Source organism: Macaca mulatta, chromosome 2, assembly GCF_049350105.2.
Source record: "Macaca mulatta isolate MMU2019108-1 chromosome 2, T2T-MMU8v2.0, whole genome shotgun sequence".
Classification (NCBI taxonomy): Eukaryota; Metazoa; Chordata; class Mammalia; order Primates; family Cercopithecidae; genus Macaca; species Macaca mulatta.
Window position 1 is genome coordinate 76,353,623 of NC_133407.1, and position 20,751 is coordinate 76,374,373.

Genomic DNA, 20,751 nt, shown 5'->3' on the forward strand with positions numbered 1-20,751 from the left:
CTGAGTCATACTAGACACATTGTTCAATGGCCATGTATGGCTGGTGAGTACCACATTGGCACCCAGGATTATAGAAGATTTCTATGTATTTATTTATTTTTTCAGCCAGGTTCTTGTTTTGTTGCCCAGGCTGGAATGCAGTGGTAGGAGCACAGCTCACTGCAGCCTCAGCTTCCTAGGCCCAAGTGATCCTCCTGTCTCAGCCCACCAAAGTGTTGGGATTACAAGCATAAGCTACTGTGCCTGGCCAGAAAATTTCAATCGTTGCAAAACTTGTGTTGGAAAGTGCTGATAAAGAATTGATTTTCAGTGAATGGTCTGTATTCCATCATCATTGGCCTTACATAAATGTTTGTTAAAAATGCAGATAATTAGTATGATCATTAATATTTCAGAAGTTCAAGGTCATTAAAAATGCTCTTATTTACTAATAATAAATTTATTTATTTTGTGTTTTTATTTTTATTTTGAAACAGAGTCTTGCTCTGTTGCCATGCTGGAGTGCAATGGCACAATCTCGGCTCACTGCAAAATATGCTGCCCAGGTTCAAGCGATTCTTGTGCCTCAGCCTCCCGAGTAACTGGGACCACAGCTCCGCACCACCACTCCTGGCTAATTTTTTGCATTTTTAGCAGAGATGGAGTTTCACCATGTTGGCCAGGCTGGTCTTGAACTCCTAGTCTCAAGTGATCTGCCCGCCTCGGCCTCCCAAAGTGCTGGGATTACAGGCGTGAGACACTGTGCCTGGCCTGATAATGAATTCAAATAACAAATTTAGGCAAACGTTTGGTGCTTTATGTGTTAATGACATCAAATTATATGTTATTAACTCATTTACTAACATTATTAGTATTATTTATTGAGCACCTACAATTTGCCAGACACTATAATGGGTACATAATGAGGAACAAAAGACAAATGGTCTAGGATTTATTTTGGGATAGTATAAAAATTAGAATAATAACAATAAAGATATTTAGATAAATTAGATAGAAAGAAACACAATTTTTCTAAATTCTATGAAGGAAGAAGCTACAGAGAACAATTGGAAAGTAAAGGGATACAAGAGAAGATTGTTGGGATGGTTAAAATGATAGTATTAAATATACGATCCAAAGAATAGAAGAGTCCGAGGGGATAATTCAGAACATTGCTTACTCATAAGTAGGTTTCATTTGTGACCATCCATAGAGATTGTGAACATCGTAATGCAAAACTGATGTTCCATCACTAAGAATCTGCTCAGTTTCCATGCACATTGTTCTGAAATGTAATCCATCGGTTCTTTTTGTGAGTTCTGGAAAGAATCAGTGAAAAAATATTAATGTGCTATACAGTTCCCTACAATGAAACGTGTAACTCATAATTATGTATTCTTTGGCAAAGATATTAATCAGTGTTTTATAATAGCTATTTATATTTTAACCATGTGTATACTTTGTATGAGTTAATTATAAACTTAAATGGTCTGAAATTGTAACTGAATTACATGAATTAATAAAAACCTGGAAAATAAGTACACTCCTCAATGTCTACTCTTTCTAGTGCATTTAGATGGAAAACACTGATTAGAGTCTTATTAAAAATTCACTTGGTATCATAAAGCCCAGAATTTAATGGCTAGGCAAACGTTATAACACTGCCTTTCGATTCACTTTTTCTCGGTTTAAGATTTTTTTCCAGAGTTTTGCCATCACTTTATATGCTAATAGTTTACGACGTTTTCTGCCTGCATAAGAGAATGATGATGAATATGAAACATCACATTAATCTTCATTTCCTTCTATGTCAAAGGTAAACAGAGAAGTGTTAGTATTCTTTCCCTTATCCTTAGTAAAGAAACACTTAAAAAAATCCTTTCAAAATAATTTCATTTGTTTATCTTAAAGAGTATTTAACATTTTTGAATTTGGGACAATTATTAAGCCAACCAAAATAACAAATTCAAACAAATTTAGAATTGTGCTTGAGTAGATAACATATATTTGTAGATTTTTTTTTTCTCAAAATAGTGTTAAACAATATTGGTAATGGGTTAAGGTGTGGTCCAGTGTGTGGGTGGGTAGTGAAAATTGGGTGTGTAAATCCTAATCCCTACATTCTATATATATCTAACATATATATATATATGTTTATATTATATACCTATTAAATAATAATAACGTGATAATATCAAAGGCAGACCAACAATATTGTACCTGGGAAATAAGGTGGATAATTTAGTTTGTCATTTCTGCATTGATTAATAGTTGTTCCATTTACAAAACTTGATGGCTCATTCATATCCTTAAAAAAAAGACGACAGAGAAAGGTAAACAAAAAATAAATTTACAACATATATTCTGAAAAGAGCTAGTTCAAAAAGTAAGTAGGTTGGCATATTTGAACAATGTTACATATACTCACTATCCCAAACAAACAAAATTATAAAACATCTCAATTATATTAGTTTATCTCGTTCGCTTTTTTCAGTTTCCTTTTGAAAAATAAAATGTTCTATTTTCTCTGTATTATTCATTATACCTATAAAAAGGTTTATTTTCACATTTTTAAGACCTAGCTTTATAATAGTATGTGCCTTATCATCTCCTTCCCCTCCACTCCTGCCCTGAGCCTGATACCAATTGCTTTTACTGCTAAAACTATAAGATATATTAATAGTTTACAAATGCAGATAATTTCAAGAAGTATCACCATTGAGCACATATCTCAGAATCTCAGTAGTCATATATAAAAGAATCATGATCTAAATAAATAAGTAAGCTACCATTTAAAATGGATTGCCTCCACCTGAAAACAGATAATTTTCTCTGGATCCAGATGTCATTCTCAGGAATATACTTAAGAGAATGAATCCCTTTTAGTATACCAATTGATACATGTAATAAACATAGATGTTCCATGAATTTTTTAACAAAATATATGCTTTATAAGATCTTATAGCCACAAAATTTCCACATGGTGACAGCTGTATAAAGCTTTCTTCAATTTCAAAAATAAGTAAATTAACGCTTTACCCTGGAAAAATCAACAAATTAAAAAATTTCAGCTCCAGAAACAGAAATATATTACATCACATTTTCTGTATTAAGCACTTACTTGTAGCAAAGTAAGTTATTTTTTGCTATCTCAAAAATATGTTAATAAAAATTTTACTACTAACATTTTAAGGTTACATCAAAAAAGAAACTTTAAAAGACAATGTTACCAAATTTAAGAAATTTTTATTTCTTATACAAAGGACTAATGGTTATTTAAGCCTCAGACTTATTCCTATATTAGGTAAAAGTAAAATAAATGTTTACAAGTATTTATTAATATATATAATAAGAGGGTATTTTGCTTTTTGAATTTTGCAAATTGAAAAAGTCCAGGAAATAGCATCCATACACATAAATTTAATTTTTAAAACTGTAGCAGTCCTTTGCATAAGAAAATTCTATGGGGGAAAAAATGGACTAGTTTTCAAATAAAATATTTTATTGACATTATTTGAGCCAAGTATGAATTTTGCATAATCACTGTACAACAAATAACTTAAAACGTAGATTGTTCAAAGTTTACTTACAATCCACAAACCATCAAACTTCATCTTTTCATTGTAAAAGTCCACAATTTCTCTGGCCCACCACTCTGCTGTGGAAGTCCTGAAGAAATCTGGAAAAGCTACATGAGCTCTGGAAGCCTGTAAAACCAAAATTTAGACTCACATTTGGAAAGTCTTAAGAGAGATTATATACATATAAATCTAAATGTATCTGGCAGATTCACAAGTCATGTATGACTGATAATGAAGGCAATTGACATCAACCTTAATTACATAAATGTATGTGGTTTCTTCCTCATCACTTTAATAAAGAGGGACGTCAGTGGAGAGAATAGAGCCGTCTTGGGATCCTATGTGAATTATAAAGGAACAGTTCAGAACCCACAAAACATCTTTTTAGTGCTTCCTAGAGTAATGGGGAAGATTTTTTTTCACTATTACTGTAGAGCCCATACTTCAGGTTTACCTTTATGGAGCACAATGAAAGAGCAAAGGGCCATAGTAAAGCCTGTTTTTATACAGCTTCCTCACTTCCCAGAACCATCTCACCACCCTAATCAACTGCTTCTTTTTCATCTTTCACTTCTAATCCTTTTCATCCCAGCAGAGAAGAGGTGTTTTATTCCAGTCTCTACTAAGAATATTCCCTACTTGCCAGTTGAAACATATAAGTTCCAGTGTCAGAGTAACCGTGCCTTAGCAAAAGATTGACCTGCAGCTAAGTTAATTGGATATGTCTCAAAAACATGACATGACAACCTGGATGCTTTTTTGGCACATGTTAAGATTCTGTTGTAATTGCCTTAACAGTCTTCTCCATGAACAGGATATCGGAGGACATAAAGAAAATGCACAGAGTGGGGAATATAGAGATTTACAAAATATGTATGATGGATTTTTTTTTTTTTTTAGGTTGAGTTTTGCTCTTGTTGCCCAGGCTAGAGTGCAATGGCATGACCTCAGCTCACTGCAACCTCTGTCTCCCACGCTCAAGCGATTATTCTGCCTCAGCCTCCAGAGTAGCTGGGATTACAGATGCCCCCGACCACACCTGTCTAATTTTTCGTATTTTTAGTAAAGACGGGGTTTCACCATCTTGGTCAGGCTGGTCTCAAACTCCTGACCTCAGGTGATCCACACGCCTCGGCCTCCCAAAGTGCTGGGATTACAGGCATGAGCCACTGTGCCTGGCCTCTGATGAATATTTTTAAGAGTAGAAAGGGACTTACTTTTATCATCTTACCCATTAATTACATTTTACTCTTAAGGGCAGAAGGCTTGGTGGGATTATATTGAATATTTTCTATGCAAGAATCTCCCTTATGATAATTAACAACAAATGGTAGCGCCAGATCTTGTTTATTAATTTTCACTTTTCTGCTCTTTACATAATTCATTTTTTTTTTTTTTAGTTTAACTTATTCTATTAGGTGGCTGCTTCTATCCCTTAAATAAAAGCATTGATTATATCCAGAAAATCAGTCAGGTACATGTAATCCAACACTCTTGATACCTTTTGTGGAAGAGAATCCGAAAAGATTCTGCATAAGCCATTCTACATAAATTGACACTGTCCTCTAATACCTATATAAAAATTGATGCTTTTCTCTCTAGTGGTACACAATATTACTCAAGAATAGTTGGCAGAACCCAAGTTGAAATAACACTTTTTCCTCAATGACAAAGTTTAGTAGGTTCAATTATTTGACTCTGTTTTAGAAGTAATTTGGGGTAAGTTTTAAGCTCCCAAATTTTTTACACGTACCTAAACTTGTATAATTTAATGATTATAAATTCATCTGGCTAAAAGAAGGATCACCAGCTCTTAGTTTTGTTGACATTTTTCTATTCATTTTGTATTTTTCTTTTAATTTTTACTCCTCTAATCCTTATTCTCTTCCCTCTGCTAACTTTAAGTTTATTCTTTTTCTACTTCATTGAGAGGTAATGCTAGGTTATTTATTAGAGATTTTTATTATTTTTAATGTGGGTGTTTCTTGTCATACATTGCCCTCTTAGTACTGCTTTTGCTGCATCCCAGAAATATTTTTGCTATGTTGTATTTTTATTTTTGTTTGTCTGAAGAAATTTTCTAATTCTCTTTTGATCTTTTCTTTGTTCCACTGGATGTTCAAAAGTGTGTTGTTTAATTTCCACGTATTTGTGAATTAACTTATTTCCTCTCTTTTTCTGATTTCTAGTTTAATTTCATTGTGACTGGAAAAGATAAATGGTATGTTTTCTATCTTCTTACAATTTTTAAGGCTTATGACTTAACCTGTGATCGCTCTTAGAAAATGTTCTATGGGCACTTGAGAAGAATGTATATATGGCTGCTTTTGAGTGGAAAGTTCTATGTATGTCTGTTAAGTCCATTTTGCCTACAATGTTGTTAAAGACTGCTGTTTCATTGTTGATTTGCTCTCTGGTTGTTCTATTTATTATTGAAAGTGTGGTAACAAAGTCTTCAAACATTATTACATTGCTATTTCTCATTTCAGTTCTGTTAATGTTTGCTTTAAATATTTAAGTGTTTTAATGTTGGGTGCATGTATTTATAATCATTGTATCTTCCTAATGAATTGACCCTTTTGTCATTCTATAATGACCTCTTTTGTCTTTTGTGACAGTCATTGACTTAAAATTTATTTTCTCTGATATAACTATAGCCACTCCTGTTCCCTTTTGGTTATCATTTGCATTTAGTATCTTAGTTATTCCTTTTGCTTTCAAGAATGAATGTTTAGGATATTATACTGAGTAAAATAAACCAGTAACAGAAAGACAAATGTTGTATGACTCAACTTACATGAAGTATCTAAAACAGTTAAACTCATAAAACATAGGGTAGAATGGTAGTTGCCCAGGACTGTAAGTGGAGGGAAATAAGGGCTTGCTAAGAAACAGGCATAAAATCTCAATTATGCAAGGTAAATAAATTCTAGAGATCTGCAGCACAACATTGCCCCCATATTTTACAATGATTTATTATATGCATAAACATTTATTAAGATGGTAGGTCTCATGTTGAGTGTTATTACTGTAATAACTTTTTTTTTCTTTTTCTTTCTTTTTTTTTTTTTTTTTTGGTTGCCCAGGCTGGAGTATAGTGGCGTGATCTAGGCCCACTGCAAGCTCCACCTCCCAGGTTAACACCATTTTCCTGCCTCAGTCTCCCAAGTAGCTGAGACTACAGGCTCCTGCCACCACAACTGGTTAATTTTTTTTTTTTTTTTTTTTTTGTATTTTTAGTAGAGATGGGGTTTCACCATGTTAGCCAGGATGGTCTCAAACTCCTGATCTCATGATCCACCTGCCTTGGCCTCCCAAAGTGCTGGGATTATAGGCATGAGTCACCATGCCAGGGCATAATTTTTAAAATAAAAGAAGGAATGCTTGGATTAAATAAAGCAAAATATAAAATTGCTTAATAGGCTGACTTATACTTTGTTATTGAGGAAAATTAGGTAAATTTGATCTAAATATGGTCTGATATAGATAACTTAAAATGGCCATCTATTTTTAAAGAAAAGAATTCAAATTGAGTTAATGATTAAAATAATGAAGTCTAAGTTTTGAATTTCTTTTTATTATATAGTTAACCAAAGTAAAACTTACATTAACAGCTTCATCTTCAGTTAGAGTTTTATCTATTGTTATATTGGGCAAATCTGGCCAAACCTACAAGAGACAAGACATGGAAAAGCAGATCAAAACATAGTCAGCATGATAAGATTCCTATGTAAATGAAGTGTAATGGAGTATTAGAGGCATATTATTAACTCAAAGTCTTCAGATCTGTAATCCCTTCAAATATCATTATTATTGGCATACATATCATTTGCAAACTATTCCCATTTTCCATGTTAGTCTACTCTTTAATATGGCAAATACAAAATAGAAATGTCAACCTTTATGGTAGTTAGTGATTTTGAAAATAATACATATAACCAAAATGTTCTGGTCAAAAAAGAATATGAAAAATATATGCTAAATTTAATTTAATATAGTATATTTGAACTACATCTAGAATTACTCCAGGGTTAAAAACTAAAAGCAGGTTTTTTTTGTTTGAAAGGAAGAAAAGATCTGATTGAATAATGTCATGCTGAGTCAAACATCCCATTGACTTTCAGAATTAGTACTAAATCCTCCTCTCCCTTCATCCCACCACTATTCTCAGCCTGACCTCATTGCCTACCAACATTTTTTCTTCCTTCTCCTCCAATCAGAAACACACAAAACAGAGCTCAAATTCAGTTTGCCAAAAGCTCTGGAAATTTGAACCTATATTGTAGAAGTTAGAAAGTCCTATATAAAAATATAAATAATCCATCAAAAAGAAATTATTTACAAGAGATTAGCTACTGACAGAGAATAGTGCTCTAAAGGAAGGGGAGAAAGGGTAGAAATCTGACAAAATGTGTAGAAATACAGAATGAGGAGAAAGTAGGGAGTTTAAAAAAAAACCTTCTGGACTAATATGCCTCTCAAGTAGCTGGGGCTACAGGCATGCACCACTATGCCTAGCTAATTTTTAATTATTTTGTAGAGACAAGGTCTCCCTGTGTTGCCCAGGCTGATCTCGAACTCCTGGGCTCAAGAGATCCTCCTACCTCAGCCACTCAAACTGCAAGCATTACATGCATGTGCCACTGTGCCCAGCCCTGTCTATACTCTTCACTCAGCTTTCTCTAATGTTAACATGTAATATAACAATAGTGAACTTATCAAAACCAGGAAATTAATGTTGATACAGTACAACAAACATTTACTGAACATGTTTGCATTTCACAGATTTAATCACTAATGTCTTAATATCAGTCCAAGATTCAAAAAGCCTCTCACATTTCATTTAACTGTGTCTCTCATCATAGATTTTTTGAGGATTTTATCATTGTTGTTCATTCTAGTTATTACTATGAGATTTTTTCTTGATTGCTTTATATAAAAGTCAAATCAAAATATTTTTGTAATATATTAATATATCAGGTCTGAATATAATTGCTTATATAAAATACAGTGAATTATACTTCATGATCTAAGTTTTAACTATAAGTATAGCTGTCAAAACATGTTGTTGCTACTATTAACAATATGTTTTTAAGAGAAGTGAACATTTAAATATCTTGCAGTACAGAATAATGAGTAGCCATCTTACTAATGGTAGTTTTATAATAAATTACAAGTGGTACCAAGAAATATAATAAAATACATCTTAAAAATTAAACAAATCATATTTGGACATGTGATTTATATGAATTCTTTCTTTGTGTCTAATAATTTGGAATGAAGCAAAGACTACACATTATTTTATTAGTTATTAAATCATTACATTTCTGTATAGCTCTCATGAACGTTTTTAACTTTTACTAATTAAATGGAAACTTTCATTGAAATATAATTTTTATTCCATTTCAAGATATCGATTTAGTACCTTTGCCCAACAAATATCATTGGTGTTTGGCCATTTGACAAAGACATCATTCTGCTGTCCTCTTTCAAATGCAGGGTAAGTCCTTGTTTCATTTCCTGAAATTGCTGGATCCTAAAATTAAAATGAAATATAAACAAAGTACACATGAAAAAAAGCATAACTACATGGACAGTGGTTATGAAGCATAAGTTTTCATTACTACATTATCATAATAATGTGCTCTCACATGAAATGACAAATGATATAAACATCAGTGTTCTAGCTAGATTGCCCTCCAAATTTCTTAGAAGGAAATTCTAAGGACTGTCAGAAATGCATTAGCTATCATTTCAAGCAAGATTAGTAGAGGTTTTTGTTTTTATTTCTATGGTGAGCTATCTGGCTACCTACCTTACTTCCTATGTTAGTGATAAAAAATTATCCTCACTGAATCACCAATCTGAAGGCAAATTTTTAAATACAAAAAACATCAGAAGCAATACCAGAGAATGACTTAATAATTATATAAAAATAGAAACTCTACCATGACATTTTGATAACTCCCATAAATAGAGACCTATTTGTAGCTTGGATGATAACTAGAAAACAGCTTGCCTTTAACTCAGTTTTGGATTTAAACCTCTAGGGATATACCGAAATAAAAAGGTAGCTGATCACAACCCATGCAAATAAAATGAAGTGCTAAAGGAAAAGAGTTTTAGATTTGGGAGTATTATCCAAAGTTATATACTTTCTATTTTTGAAACACCTTCCTCCTCCTCATTTTAGGAGAATTAATAGAAACAAGAAATAAGACCCAGATAAACTCCAAGTACTGACCAGGATAATAATGTATCTCATTCCTTCTCCTCTTATTTTGTCAACAAACTGAGGAAGGTCCTGGAATGCTTCACCAATTGTAAAGTCTAGCTGCCTTTCCATGTAATCAATGTCTGTGTACTGAACATCCTGAAATACACAAAAAATCATCACAGTATGGCAAAAAATACAAAATAGTAAATGTATCATATTTTATTATACCTATAAAAGTAACAGCAAAATGAAAGTTTGAGTTCCTCCTCACTAGATCTTAAAAAGAATTAAGTGGTTTACTGTTCAAGGAATAAAAGTAGCATGTAAAGATATGAAGTATTCTAAGAACAACTTTCTATAAATGTTCTGTTTTGTTGACAGTTCATTTAGTAATTTTGATTTAGAGGTAAAAACTGTTCTAAATTGATATATATTATGTAATTTTCAAAGGAAACAGACACTGGGCAATAGTATTTATGATGGTATGAAATTAGGTTACATGACAAATAGGAATTTTGTAGAGTATATACAGAAAGAAGTGTTGCTGTTTCTGGGAACTATAAAGCAAATGTTGGATAATTTCAAATAATTCTAATATTGGCAAAAGGAGTATTACCAATTACATCAATTACTATGATTTGATTCTTGTAATATCCATCAAAGTCATTTTTAGGATAATAGCCCTGCTTATATAAACAAGAATTGCTGTAAGATAGGTAATTGCAAGTATGTTTAAACCAACAAATATTTGCATTATATCATGGAATATTCAATTTAAGCCTAAATACAAAATTTGTTAATTATTTTATATTATTTGACATTATCTCAATTTCTTCTTCGAGGTATCATAGAAAGTATGGTCAATAATGTATACCTCCTTTTAAATAATAAATTTCCACTTGCATGGTTCTATATGGTCAACATACATAATTAATTTCCCATGCTAGTTATTCAGGAACCCTATATTGGACCCTACTATAAATACCAATATCTTATAATGAGGTTTTTCTGATTGTTCTTAGAATAAACTCTTATATATCAAGTCTTCTATATTTTAATGTTTAGGTATTACCAGCAGCAACCCAAGGTTCCTTAATTTTGCTAAATAATGAGGAGATTTAGAGATTGATCATTTGTGGATACTTTGGAATATTTAGCTTCCTGAATATTGAGTGAATCTGTATTATATATTACAACTATTATCTATTCCAGGGCAAAAAAAAAGTATTTCCACATCCAACTTGTTCTCCGGTTGATGATACAGATTCTTATATTGTTGACAATACACATTTCTGTGAACTCTTAACATGAAGAGAACATAGTGACTGCCTGTGCAACCCAGAGTTTGTGAGAGGAAAGCAAGTGCACAGTGACTTGTTTAGCACAACACAGCATGATATAATTAGAGAGGGAAAGGTAAAAGGAATGGTATTTCTTCCTCTGTTGTATCTGTCTGACAAAGACACTGTATATAAATCTCATACCCAATACATAAGGTGCTAGTAAAAAAACAAAGCATGTCTAATTAGTTTAAAGTATAATGCTTAAATTAATTTTAAAGTATACATGTTTAATTATTTCATTCTACTTTTACATATTACATATTTAACATTGTTTTAAAATTAATATACATACATAGGGGATGTTCGCAGCGACCATAGCGTCATATAATTCCCGAATCTCTGAAGTATTTGCATATCCATAACGACATAATTGGAATCCCAAAGCCCAATAAGGTGGCATGACTGGATGGCCAATTACCTTTAAAAAAAAATTCACGTGTGAACTAAGAGAATTACTTGATGCTATAAACATTTTTAATTTTGTTTAAAGAAATATGCAACCATACTTCATGGTATTGCTTTGTTGAAACTTCTGGAGTTGGGCCCAAAAACATATAAAAATCCAAGATTCCTCCAACTGTGCGGTAAGTTAGAGCAGGAGTTGGCTGGAATGTAACATCTGGAAATCCAAAATAAGATTCCATTTTTATCTACATATATTAGTTTATAAAAAAGTCACATAAAATAAGAGATATTCAACAAATGACATTTTTACCCATTGCATTGCTGTTGAGTAAGAGAACACTGTGAGCATTGCCCTCCTCTTCCAGAGCCATGTAATAGGGATGAAATCCATAGGAATTAAGTTTGTACTGAAATATAAAAATTAAGCACAATATATTTTAAGTAACAATAGCATGTGAATTTAATCAATGTTATTTTACAATTTATTATATAATCAAGCCGTGGTATTTAAATTCCTCTTTTCTCGAACCTTAAACCATGCTTCAGTTAAAATAAATGTGTCTCCCTAGAAAATAATTGTTTAAATTTTTCCTGCTTTAGAGTAGTTTACAAATATTTTATATAATATTGTATATTATTTGTATTTTATATATTTGTATATTAATAGAAATTAATTTCTATTAATATACAAATATGTAACAACCACAAATGCTTCCACATTATCTGATGTAGAATACTATGCCATTAGAGTAGTTTGGTTTCTTTCCAAAGGTTATATGTTTAACTTATCTATAAACTGGTATTTTTTCCATAGTAAAATGTCCTAGAAATGATAAAAGTGATGAATACAATTAAACTGTCCAGAAAATATCTTGTTTATATATTTTATATTTATAGAACATTTACATTTTTATATTTATAAAATATTTAATTCATTGTTTCATACTGTAATCATAGTCAGATATTATTAGATTATATACTTTTGATTCTTAATATAATATATAAAATTACCATTGAAAGTGATTTTGTAGTAATTTATTTTCAGTAATATACAAAATTACTAGTGAAAGTAATTTTAGATATCAATAATCAAAAGTATATTAATCTAATAATATCTGTACAAATGCTGAAGGGATTTTAAGAAATCAGTTTTGGTAAAACGTATTCTTTCAAGTTAGTGTTAATAGAAAACAGCCTTCAATAACCTAACTTTGGAGTATTATGTTATAAATGCAAGCTCTTTGAGCACCTAACAATAAAAAATGCTTACAATAGGATGCAAACTTATAGTATGCTACTGAGTATATCCTTTTAAGTACACATCACATGTGAAAAACACAAATAGAATAATTTTTGTTAAAATATATTTTTATGTTTGGAATATTATAGATAATATTATTTGTTGTACAGTACATTAAATATTCATAAAATGTGTTGTATTAACAAGACAAATCTTTGGAAAAAGTGTCATGAGTACATAAAAATACATTGTAAAGATGTAATTTGCAGTTTGGCCACATAAAATTACACAACTGCAACTGTGGTTTATAAAGGGAAAAAAGATCAAATCAGTATCTGAGAAGTAAAAAACAATCAAGGAAACTGTTAGGCAGATATTTTCTATACTGGAGTAAAGGTAAACTTGACTGGGAATACAGAATCAGCATATCCTTTCTATGCATTTGAAACAGTTAAGGTATTGAGTCAAAGCCTGGCTTCTCACAGTAGTCAAGCAAATTGTTATCCATCCACTCCTCTGCTTCCACCTGTAATTTCTGGTGACTTTTTGGGTTTGTTTCTCAGAAAATTGCTATAGCTGCTCTGGAGATTGCTAACTAATGCCTTTGTCATTACTTCAATCCTAAAGCACAGGCCTATAAAGAAGTCGCTTGGATTCTACTCATGGTCTTAGTTGCCTCATGGAGTGGTCACATGTTGGTACCTACACCAGGGGGTTGGTCTCTTGTGAACATTCCCCAAGTATGCCAGTTCAGATCTCGCTTAAATGCTGTATGTTCCACTTCCCCAAAACCATATATGTATTCTGATGGCAGGCGAGTCGATATTTGAATGAACTGATCATTAAAAGCAAATCCAGGCAGCGAAGAATCCCAACTGAAAACAAAAGAAAATAAAGCTATGTCTGTCAAAATATATGCAAAATAGTATCACAAATGATAATGGTAATTCTTTCTTAAATTATCAAAAAATCAATATTTTTTCTATATTCCTAATTATACCCAGGTACCAAATGGAAATAGATAACTATTCTAATACATTTTTTCTTTTAGCTAAGTTAAGGAATATGTAAAATATGTTTCGTACACTTATAGGGGAATCATAAATAATATGATTGTACATGTCCTTCTTTAGACAAGTATTCCTTTTAAAAATAAAATTAATATGAAATCATCAATGACTCAGTAATGTGTGACCTAGAAATTAAAAGTTCTCAATTTTCTTGCTCCCTTGAGTTAATCACAATACACTTTTTTCTACATGTAGAATAAAAATAAATCAATATTATAATGAATTTTAAGTTTAATGGATATTTAAATGTTGAACTCTTGCCAATTACTACTCCCAATTGTGTTTTTCTTCCTTTATTTTATGTTCATAAAAATAGTTGTGTATGAAGTAATGTGTTTCAAGAAACATATTATTCAACTCATTTGCAAGAACATAAAGGAGGATGGAAAGTAACATTGGCAAGGAGAGGAAACGTAAGTATTACAAGTAATCTGGGCATATTTTAACTTTTTATATTTATTATTTTGGAAAACTAATTGAGAATAATGCTTGCCAAATGACAATGAATAATGCCCTTGTACCAAGATATTTTTATAAAATGACTTAACTTCACATGTTTTTGAACAAAAATATTGTCATAACAACAAAATTAATGATCCAGATATAGTTTTAGTCATTATTTGTACATATCCTGACAATACCAGAAAACATCCTGATAACATCATCTAAGGAATGGCATGGCAAACTTAAATTACATAAAAGTAGATTTCAATATATTATAGTTTCTAGATATTTTGAATAAAGACCATAATTTTAAAATTAAATTTATTCATTGTAATATAAAAATATATCTAGACTTATGTGTTGTAACTTATTTTCACTAATACATGGCAGATAAATTATTAATTCTATCAGATTCAAGCACCAATAAACTATTTCAACAGTTTTAATAAATATTTACTTCATTTGTTTCCAAATACTTATTTTTGCCAACACTCATCATGCTTTTTAAAAGAGGTTTTGGTTTTGGTTCTCAACTTGATTAGAAGAATGAATCTGATACTAATAGTGAAATTGAACACCTCTAAACTGTAGATAAAATTGTGGGTCAATCCTTTAAAATAGTCCCATGGACTATGTTTAGCTAGAAATATTAAAATGGGCGAAGTTATTTAACACAACTTAAATTTTTTTGTGTGATGCTACTCTAGGACAGTGAAGGTTGTTAATCATTTTACTTTTCCCATCCTAAGCTGAAATTAAAATATCCTTTATATCAAATCATGGAATCACTTACATAACTCTTCCACTGCTTCTGCGTCGAATCTGGATGCCAAAAGGATTTTCCTTGATTTCAACATCATAAAGTCTGTTTTCATAAGTACTTATTGGGGCGTTTGGAATGTTTAATGGTACTGGAACTTCATATCTCTTATTTTGGGGATCGTAAATCTATTGCAGATAAGTAGTAAAAAAGTTTACTCTGATTGCTGACATAGCATGTACATGTCATGAAATAATTTAAATAATGGCTCAAATAAGAATATTTAGAATTTTTCTCCATATAATTTCTAACTCTACATTCATGGTCCATATAACCATATCAATATAGAATTTCATATACACATTTATAATGGGACCAAACTGAGTACTGCATTTTTGAACCTTTAAAAATTGTTTTGTGATTTGTTTTCTATACAATAAGATCAAAACAGAAATTTTAGAGCTAAATATTCTACAGTATGGGTATACCAAAATTATTTCATGGTTAAAAACAGAAGTTGTTTCAATATTTTTTGTCATACCTATGATTATACAATAAACCCTAATGCTAATTTATGTTTATTTGTGTTTTTATTTCTTCAGCACATTTCTTAAATACCTCTAGGGACTGAGTATACTTACCGTTTTAGGGTCTTTGATAACTATTGACAAACTGCTTTCCAGAATTTGTTTACTGATTAATATTCTCACCAAAATGTCTAATTTATGTTAAATTAAAAGCATTTATTTTTCATTGTTATTCATTTCATTTCTTATGAGATTTCATCTTTTTCTACATTATTAGCATTTATGTTCCACTGTACTTTAAATTGCATTTTGTTCCTAGAATTTTTAATGAGTGTAATTATCTTGATATTTTAGTTTCTTCTGTTAAATGTCTTCTTATGAGAGGTTTTGATATTTTTTCTTGATTACATGAGTTGAAATTGCTTTCCCTAAGTCACATATTTATCAGATATTTACCCATTTTTTGTCTTCTAATTGTGTATAGTGTTTTTCCATGTGAAAACATGTTTTATTTGTATGTAAGAAAATGTGTAGATTTTTACCTATGTCACTTATGCCTTTTTATCTGTGGCTTGAAAGGCCTTTGCTAGCCAGATACAAAATAAATATGCAGTTAAATTTGTTTTAGGCTATGTTTAGTTTTCACATGCAACTCATTCTAAATTTTATTTTAGTATATGATAGAAAACAGACACTTTTCTATATAAATTATTAAATAACCTACTCTTCATTATTAATTTGCAAACCTTTCTTCACACACACGTATCTTCTATGCTTTTGTGTCATCACACACACACACACAATCTTCTATGCTTTTGTGTCATCACACACACACACACACACACACAATCTTCTATGCTTTTGTGCCATCACACACACACACACACACACACACAATCTTCTATGCTTTTGTGCCATCACACACACACACAATCTTCAATGCTTTTGTGCCATCTCGTTTCAATAAACAATCAGGCAATTCTATCTCCAGTTCCACACTGTTTTAATTATGTGAATTTTTGTTCTTTACCCCTTGCTGAATTTTAACCATTGCATGGTGTTTGTTTTTTCAGACAAACTTACAAGTTATTTTATGAAGTCTCGAAAGATATTTCACTAAGATTTATATGAAAATACTTTAAAAGCAGCGATTGAGCTCAAGTGAATTAACATTTAAAAGATAATTGACTCATTTATAATTTTAAAATACTTAATATGAACATTTTTAATAGTTTTTCTCCTTATAGATAGTCCATTTAGTCCTATAATTTTTGATGATTTATTATTTGATTTTTTCATTTGAGTTTGCTAATGAGATTTGTTGCCATTTCTGCTTCTAAATAGTGAGCAACAATGTACGAGAAAATATCTTTGGAAATACATTTTACATCTAGTTATTGTGTTGATATTTAAAATTTCTAATACTATCTTAATGGAATCCCTTGGGATTCTTAAGTTACAAAAATATGCTATCTCTAAAAGTTGAATGAAATTATTGCTTTGGTATGTCTTATTACATTGGCCAGAAAATTAAGGCCACAACTTAAAAATAGTAAAAAGAGTAGGCATCCAATTTTGTTTATTTTAATGACACTATCAGCATAGTTTGATAATAAATGACTTATGTATTTTGCAAGAATTTAAAGGTAGTTTTTAAATCATCATTGTATTAATCACAAAGTTAGCAAGAATGATCAGTTTCATTTCTTGGGCACCTAGCTATGAGTTGTGTAGGAAAAAATATTTTTATAGAATCAAAATATTATCAAAACTGTTAATAACCTTTAATACTACATTAAATATCAAATCGCAGAATTATCCAAAATCTCCAAAATTACCCAAAATCAAAACTAGCTTTGAGGTAGTTTATATCAAGCATACCTTAAACTGCAACATATCATTTTTGTGATATTTCACCTCCACACGAAGAGTTGAGATGGGGTCAGAAGGTAACTTTATTCTAGCATTTGCAGTATTTAGTTGGAGGTCAGCTGTTACACCCATTGATGAATAGTTGGTTGACGTGACTGAATAAGAGTTATTTTGTCTGGGAAAGTAACACTCAGGTGCTTTGGATAGAGAAGAATCCTAAAAACACAATGCATGTTCATTGCCAGAAATTATAAGCCTTGTAATATTCGACTCTTTAAAATTATATTGATGTTTAGTCACACATTGTATGGTTTACAAGTTTCATTAATAAAAAAATGAAATAACAGTCATAACACAAAATATATTATATGTAATTTTGGATCCCATGTACTAAAATTTTATACAAAATATTTGCATTTATGCTCTACAGAAAGAACAGTAGAGCAGAAGGATCAAATATCGTACTTTTTTAATTCAAAAAATAGCATTAAATTGTGTCGTCTGCAAAAGCAAGTATATTACTAATACATTTTGATTCCATGTTTGTTCTTACTCTTCATATTGATTATTGATTATTGTGTATAAAAATGGCATTATGACATGCCTCTAAAGGGCAAGTGGTAGAGTCCTTTTACTTATAATGAAACTCTCAATCCTTCTTTTCTTAACTTACTGCTATACCGGTCAATTACATCCTGACCTGGATTTGAAATAGGAACCCTGGCCAAGAATCAGAGTTGATTGGTTTACATAGAAGTGAGAGACAAAACCTAAGAAAATTATAAACTGTGGCATTGATGGCTAGTTTCCTTACCACAATCCATTCTCCCTATCTTCCTTGATTATTATTATATTTTGCGGAGAAATATATTTATCTACATTTCCAACTTCCTTTTAAAGAAATTGTATAAGTCCTCCTAAAAGCTCTTTAAAAGAAAGGGGCCTAAGCTGACTAAATTGAGATACTCTGTTTGACTCACCTTCTTGAGGGCGTACTGTCTGGCTTCTATCTAAAGTGAACAATTTCATCTGTGTACCCTATCCCAGGCCTCCTTACCTATAAAAATATTTCTTCCTCAAATCTCCACCCTCTCTTGCATCAAAAATATTACATTCATTATGTTATTTTTAACAGCATAAACTGATTTTATTCATCTCATTTTTTTGAAGTAAATGTCACTTCAGTAGTTTCTCTGACTACTGTTCTATTTTTTCTGCTTTATTTACAGCAAAACATAGAAGTGTTCATCATACTCGCTATCTCTAATGTGTCCCTTGATTTTCTCTTGAATTCACTCTAACCAGGCTTTTATCCCTAGTACTACATCTAATGTTTGCATGCCAAAGTTACCAAAGACTTCCATGTTGCCAAATCCACATGTCAGTTTCCAGTCCTTATCTTACTAACAAACAACTGGCATAGTTGATCATTTCTTCCATTCTAAATGCTTTGTTCAATTGGCTTCCAGGACCCAGCATGTTATTTCCAACCCAATACTTGAGCTGTTCTTTCTAAGCCTCCTTTGTCATTTCCTCCTTGGCTAAAGTTTGTAATCACCCAGGGTTTAGTCTTTGAATACTTCTCATCTATTCAAGCTTATTTTGTTGATGATATCATCCTACCACATGGACTTAAACAAAGAAATGAAAGTCTCAGCAGTAGAATCATACAGGCAGAGGAAAGAACTTTAAAGCTTGAAGATGAGGTTTTTGAATTAACTCAGTCCAATAAAGACAAAGAAAAAAGAATAAGACAATATGAACACAGCCTCCAAGAAGTATGGGATTATGTTAAATGACCAAACCTAAGAATAGTTATTGTTACTGAGGAAGAAGGGAAATCTAAAAATTTGGAAAACATATTTGAAGGAATAATCAAGGAAAACTTCTCTGGCCTTGCTAGAGACCTAGAAATCCAAATAAAAGAGAGCTCAAAGAATACCTGGGATATTCGCTGTGAAAATATCGTTGCCTAGACACATTGTTGCCAGGTTATGTAAAGTTAAGATGAAGGAAAAAATCTTAAGAGCTATGAGGCAAAAGCACCAGGTAACCTACAAAAGAAAAGGGCATGTTTCTCAGCAGAAACCCTACAAGCTAGAAGGGATTGGGGCTCTATCTTCAGTCTCCGTAAACAAAACAATTATCAGCCAAGACTTTTTTATCCAGGGACACTTAGGTTCACAAATGAAGGAAAGATATAACCTTTTTTCAGACAAACAAATGCTGAGAGAATTGACTACTACCAGAATCAGTACTATGGTAAGTGCTAAAGGGAGCTCTAAATCTTGAAACAAGCCTAGAAATACACCAAAACAGAACCTCTTTAAAGCATAAATCTCACAGGACCTACAAAACATAATTTAAAAACACAAGGTATACAGGCAAAAAATAGCACAATGAATGGAATGGTACTTCACATCTCAATACTGACATTGAAAGTAAATGGTCTAAATGCTCCACTTTAAGGACACAGAATAACAGAATGGATAACTATTCACCAACCATCTGCTGCCTCCAAGAGACTCACCTAACACATAAGGACTCACATAAACTCAAGATAAAGGGATGGGAACAAAAACATTCCATGTAAATGAACACCAAAAGCCAGCAGAAGTATCTATTTTTTATATCAGACAAAACAAACTTTAAAGCAACAGCAGTTAAAAAGGCTAAGATGGACACTATACAATGATAAAAAGCCTTATCCAACAGGAAAATATCACAGTCCTAAATATATATGCACCTAACACTGGAGCTCCCAAATTTATAAAACAATTACTAATAGACCTAAGAATTGAGGGAATCAGCAACACAGTAATAGTGGAAGGCTTCAATACTCCACTGATACTACTAGAAAGATCATCAAGATGGAAAGTCAACAAAGTAACAATGGATTTAAATTATACCCTGGAAAAAATGGACTTAACAGATATTTACAGAACATTCTACCCAACAACCACAGAAGATGCATTCTATTCATCAGCACATGGAACTTTCTCCAAGATAGACCATATGATAGGCCACAAAATGAGCCTCAATAAATTTAAGAAAATTGAAATTATATCAAGCACTCTCTCAGACCACAGTAAAATAATACTGGAAACAACTCTGAAAGGAACCTTCAAAACCATGCAAATACATGGAAATTAAATAATCTGCTCCTGAATGATCATTGGGTTAAAAATAAAATCAAGATGAAAATTTAAAAAGTCTTTTAACTGAGTGACGATAGTGACACAGCCTATCAAAAGCTCTTGGATACAGCAAAGACAGTACTAATAAGAAAGTTCATAGCCCTAAATGCCTACAC

General features: G+C 31.5%; 1 protein-coding gene across 1 annotated transcript in view; it reads right to left on the reverse strand.

The window, feature by feature from the left end:
• Positions 1-20,751, reverse strand: part of SI (sucrase-isomaltase) — a 101,743-nt gene that overhangs the window by 26,900 nt on the left and 54,092 nt on the right. The window contains exons 26-37 of the mRNA XM_015131688.3: positions 17,448-17,654; positions 15,073-15,227; positions 13,472-13,640; positions 11,836-11,932; positions 11,627-11,739; positions 11,413-11,538; positions 9,805-9,933; positions 8,986-9,096; positions 7,167-7,229; positions 3,570-3,686; positions 2,200-2,287; positions 1,160-1,298 (exon numbers count right to left, since the gene is read on the reverse strand). Coding sequence (XP_014987174.3) covers positions 1,160-1,298; positions 2,200-2,287; positions 3,570-3,686; positions 7,167-7,229; positions 8,986-9,096; positions 9,805-9,933; positions 11,413-11,538; positions 11,627-11,739; positions 11,836-11,932; positions 13,472-13,640; positions 15,073-15,227; positions 17,448-17,654 — 1,514 coding nt within the window. The remainder of the gene's footprint in view (positions 1-1,159; positions 1,299-2,199; positions 2,288-3,569; positions 3,687-7,166; positions 7,230-8,985; positions 9,097-9,804; positions 9,934-11,412; positions 11,539-11,626; positions 11,740-11,835; positions 11,933-13,471; positions 13,641-15,072; positions 15,228-17,447; positions 17,655-20,751) is intronic.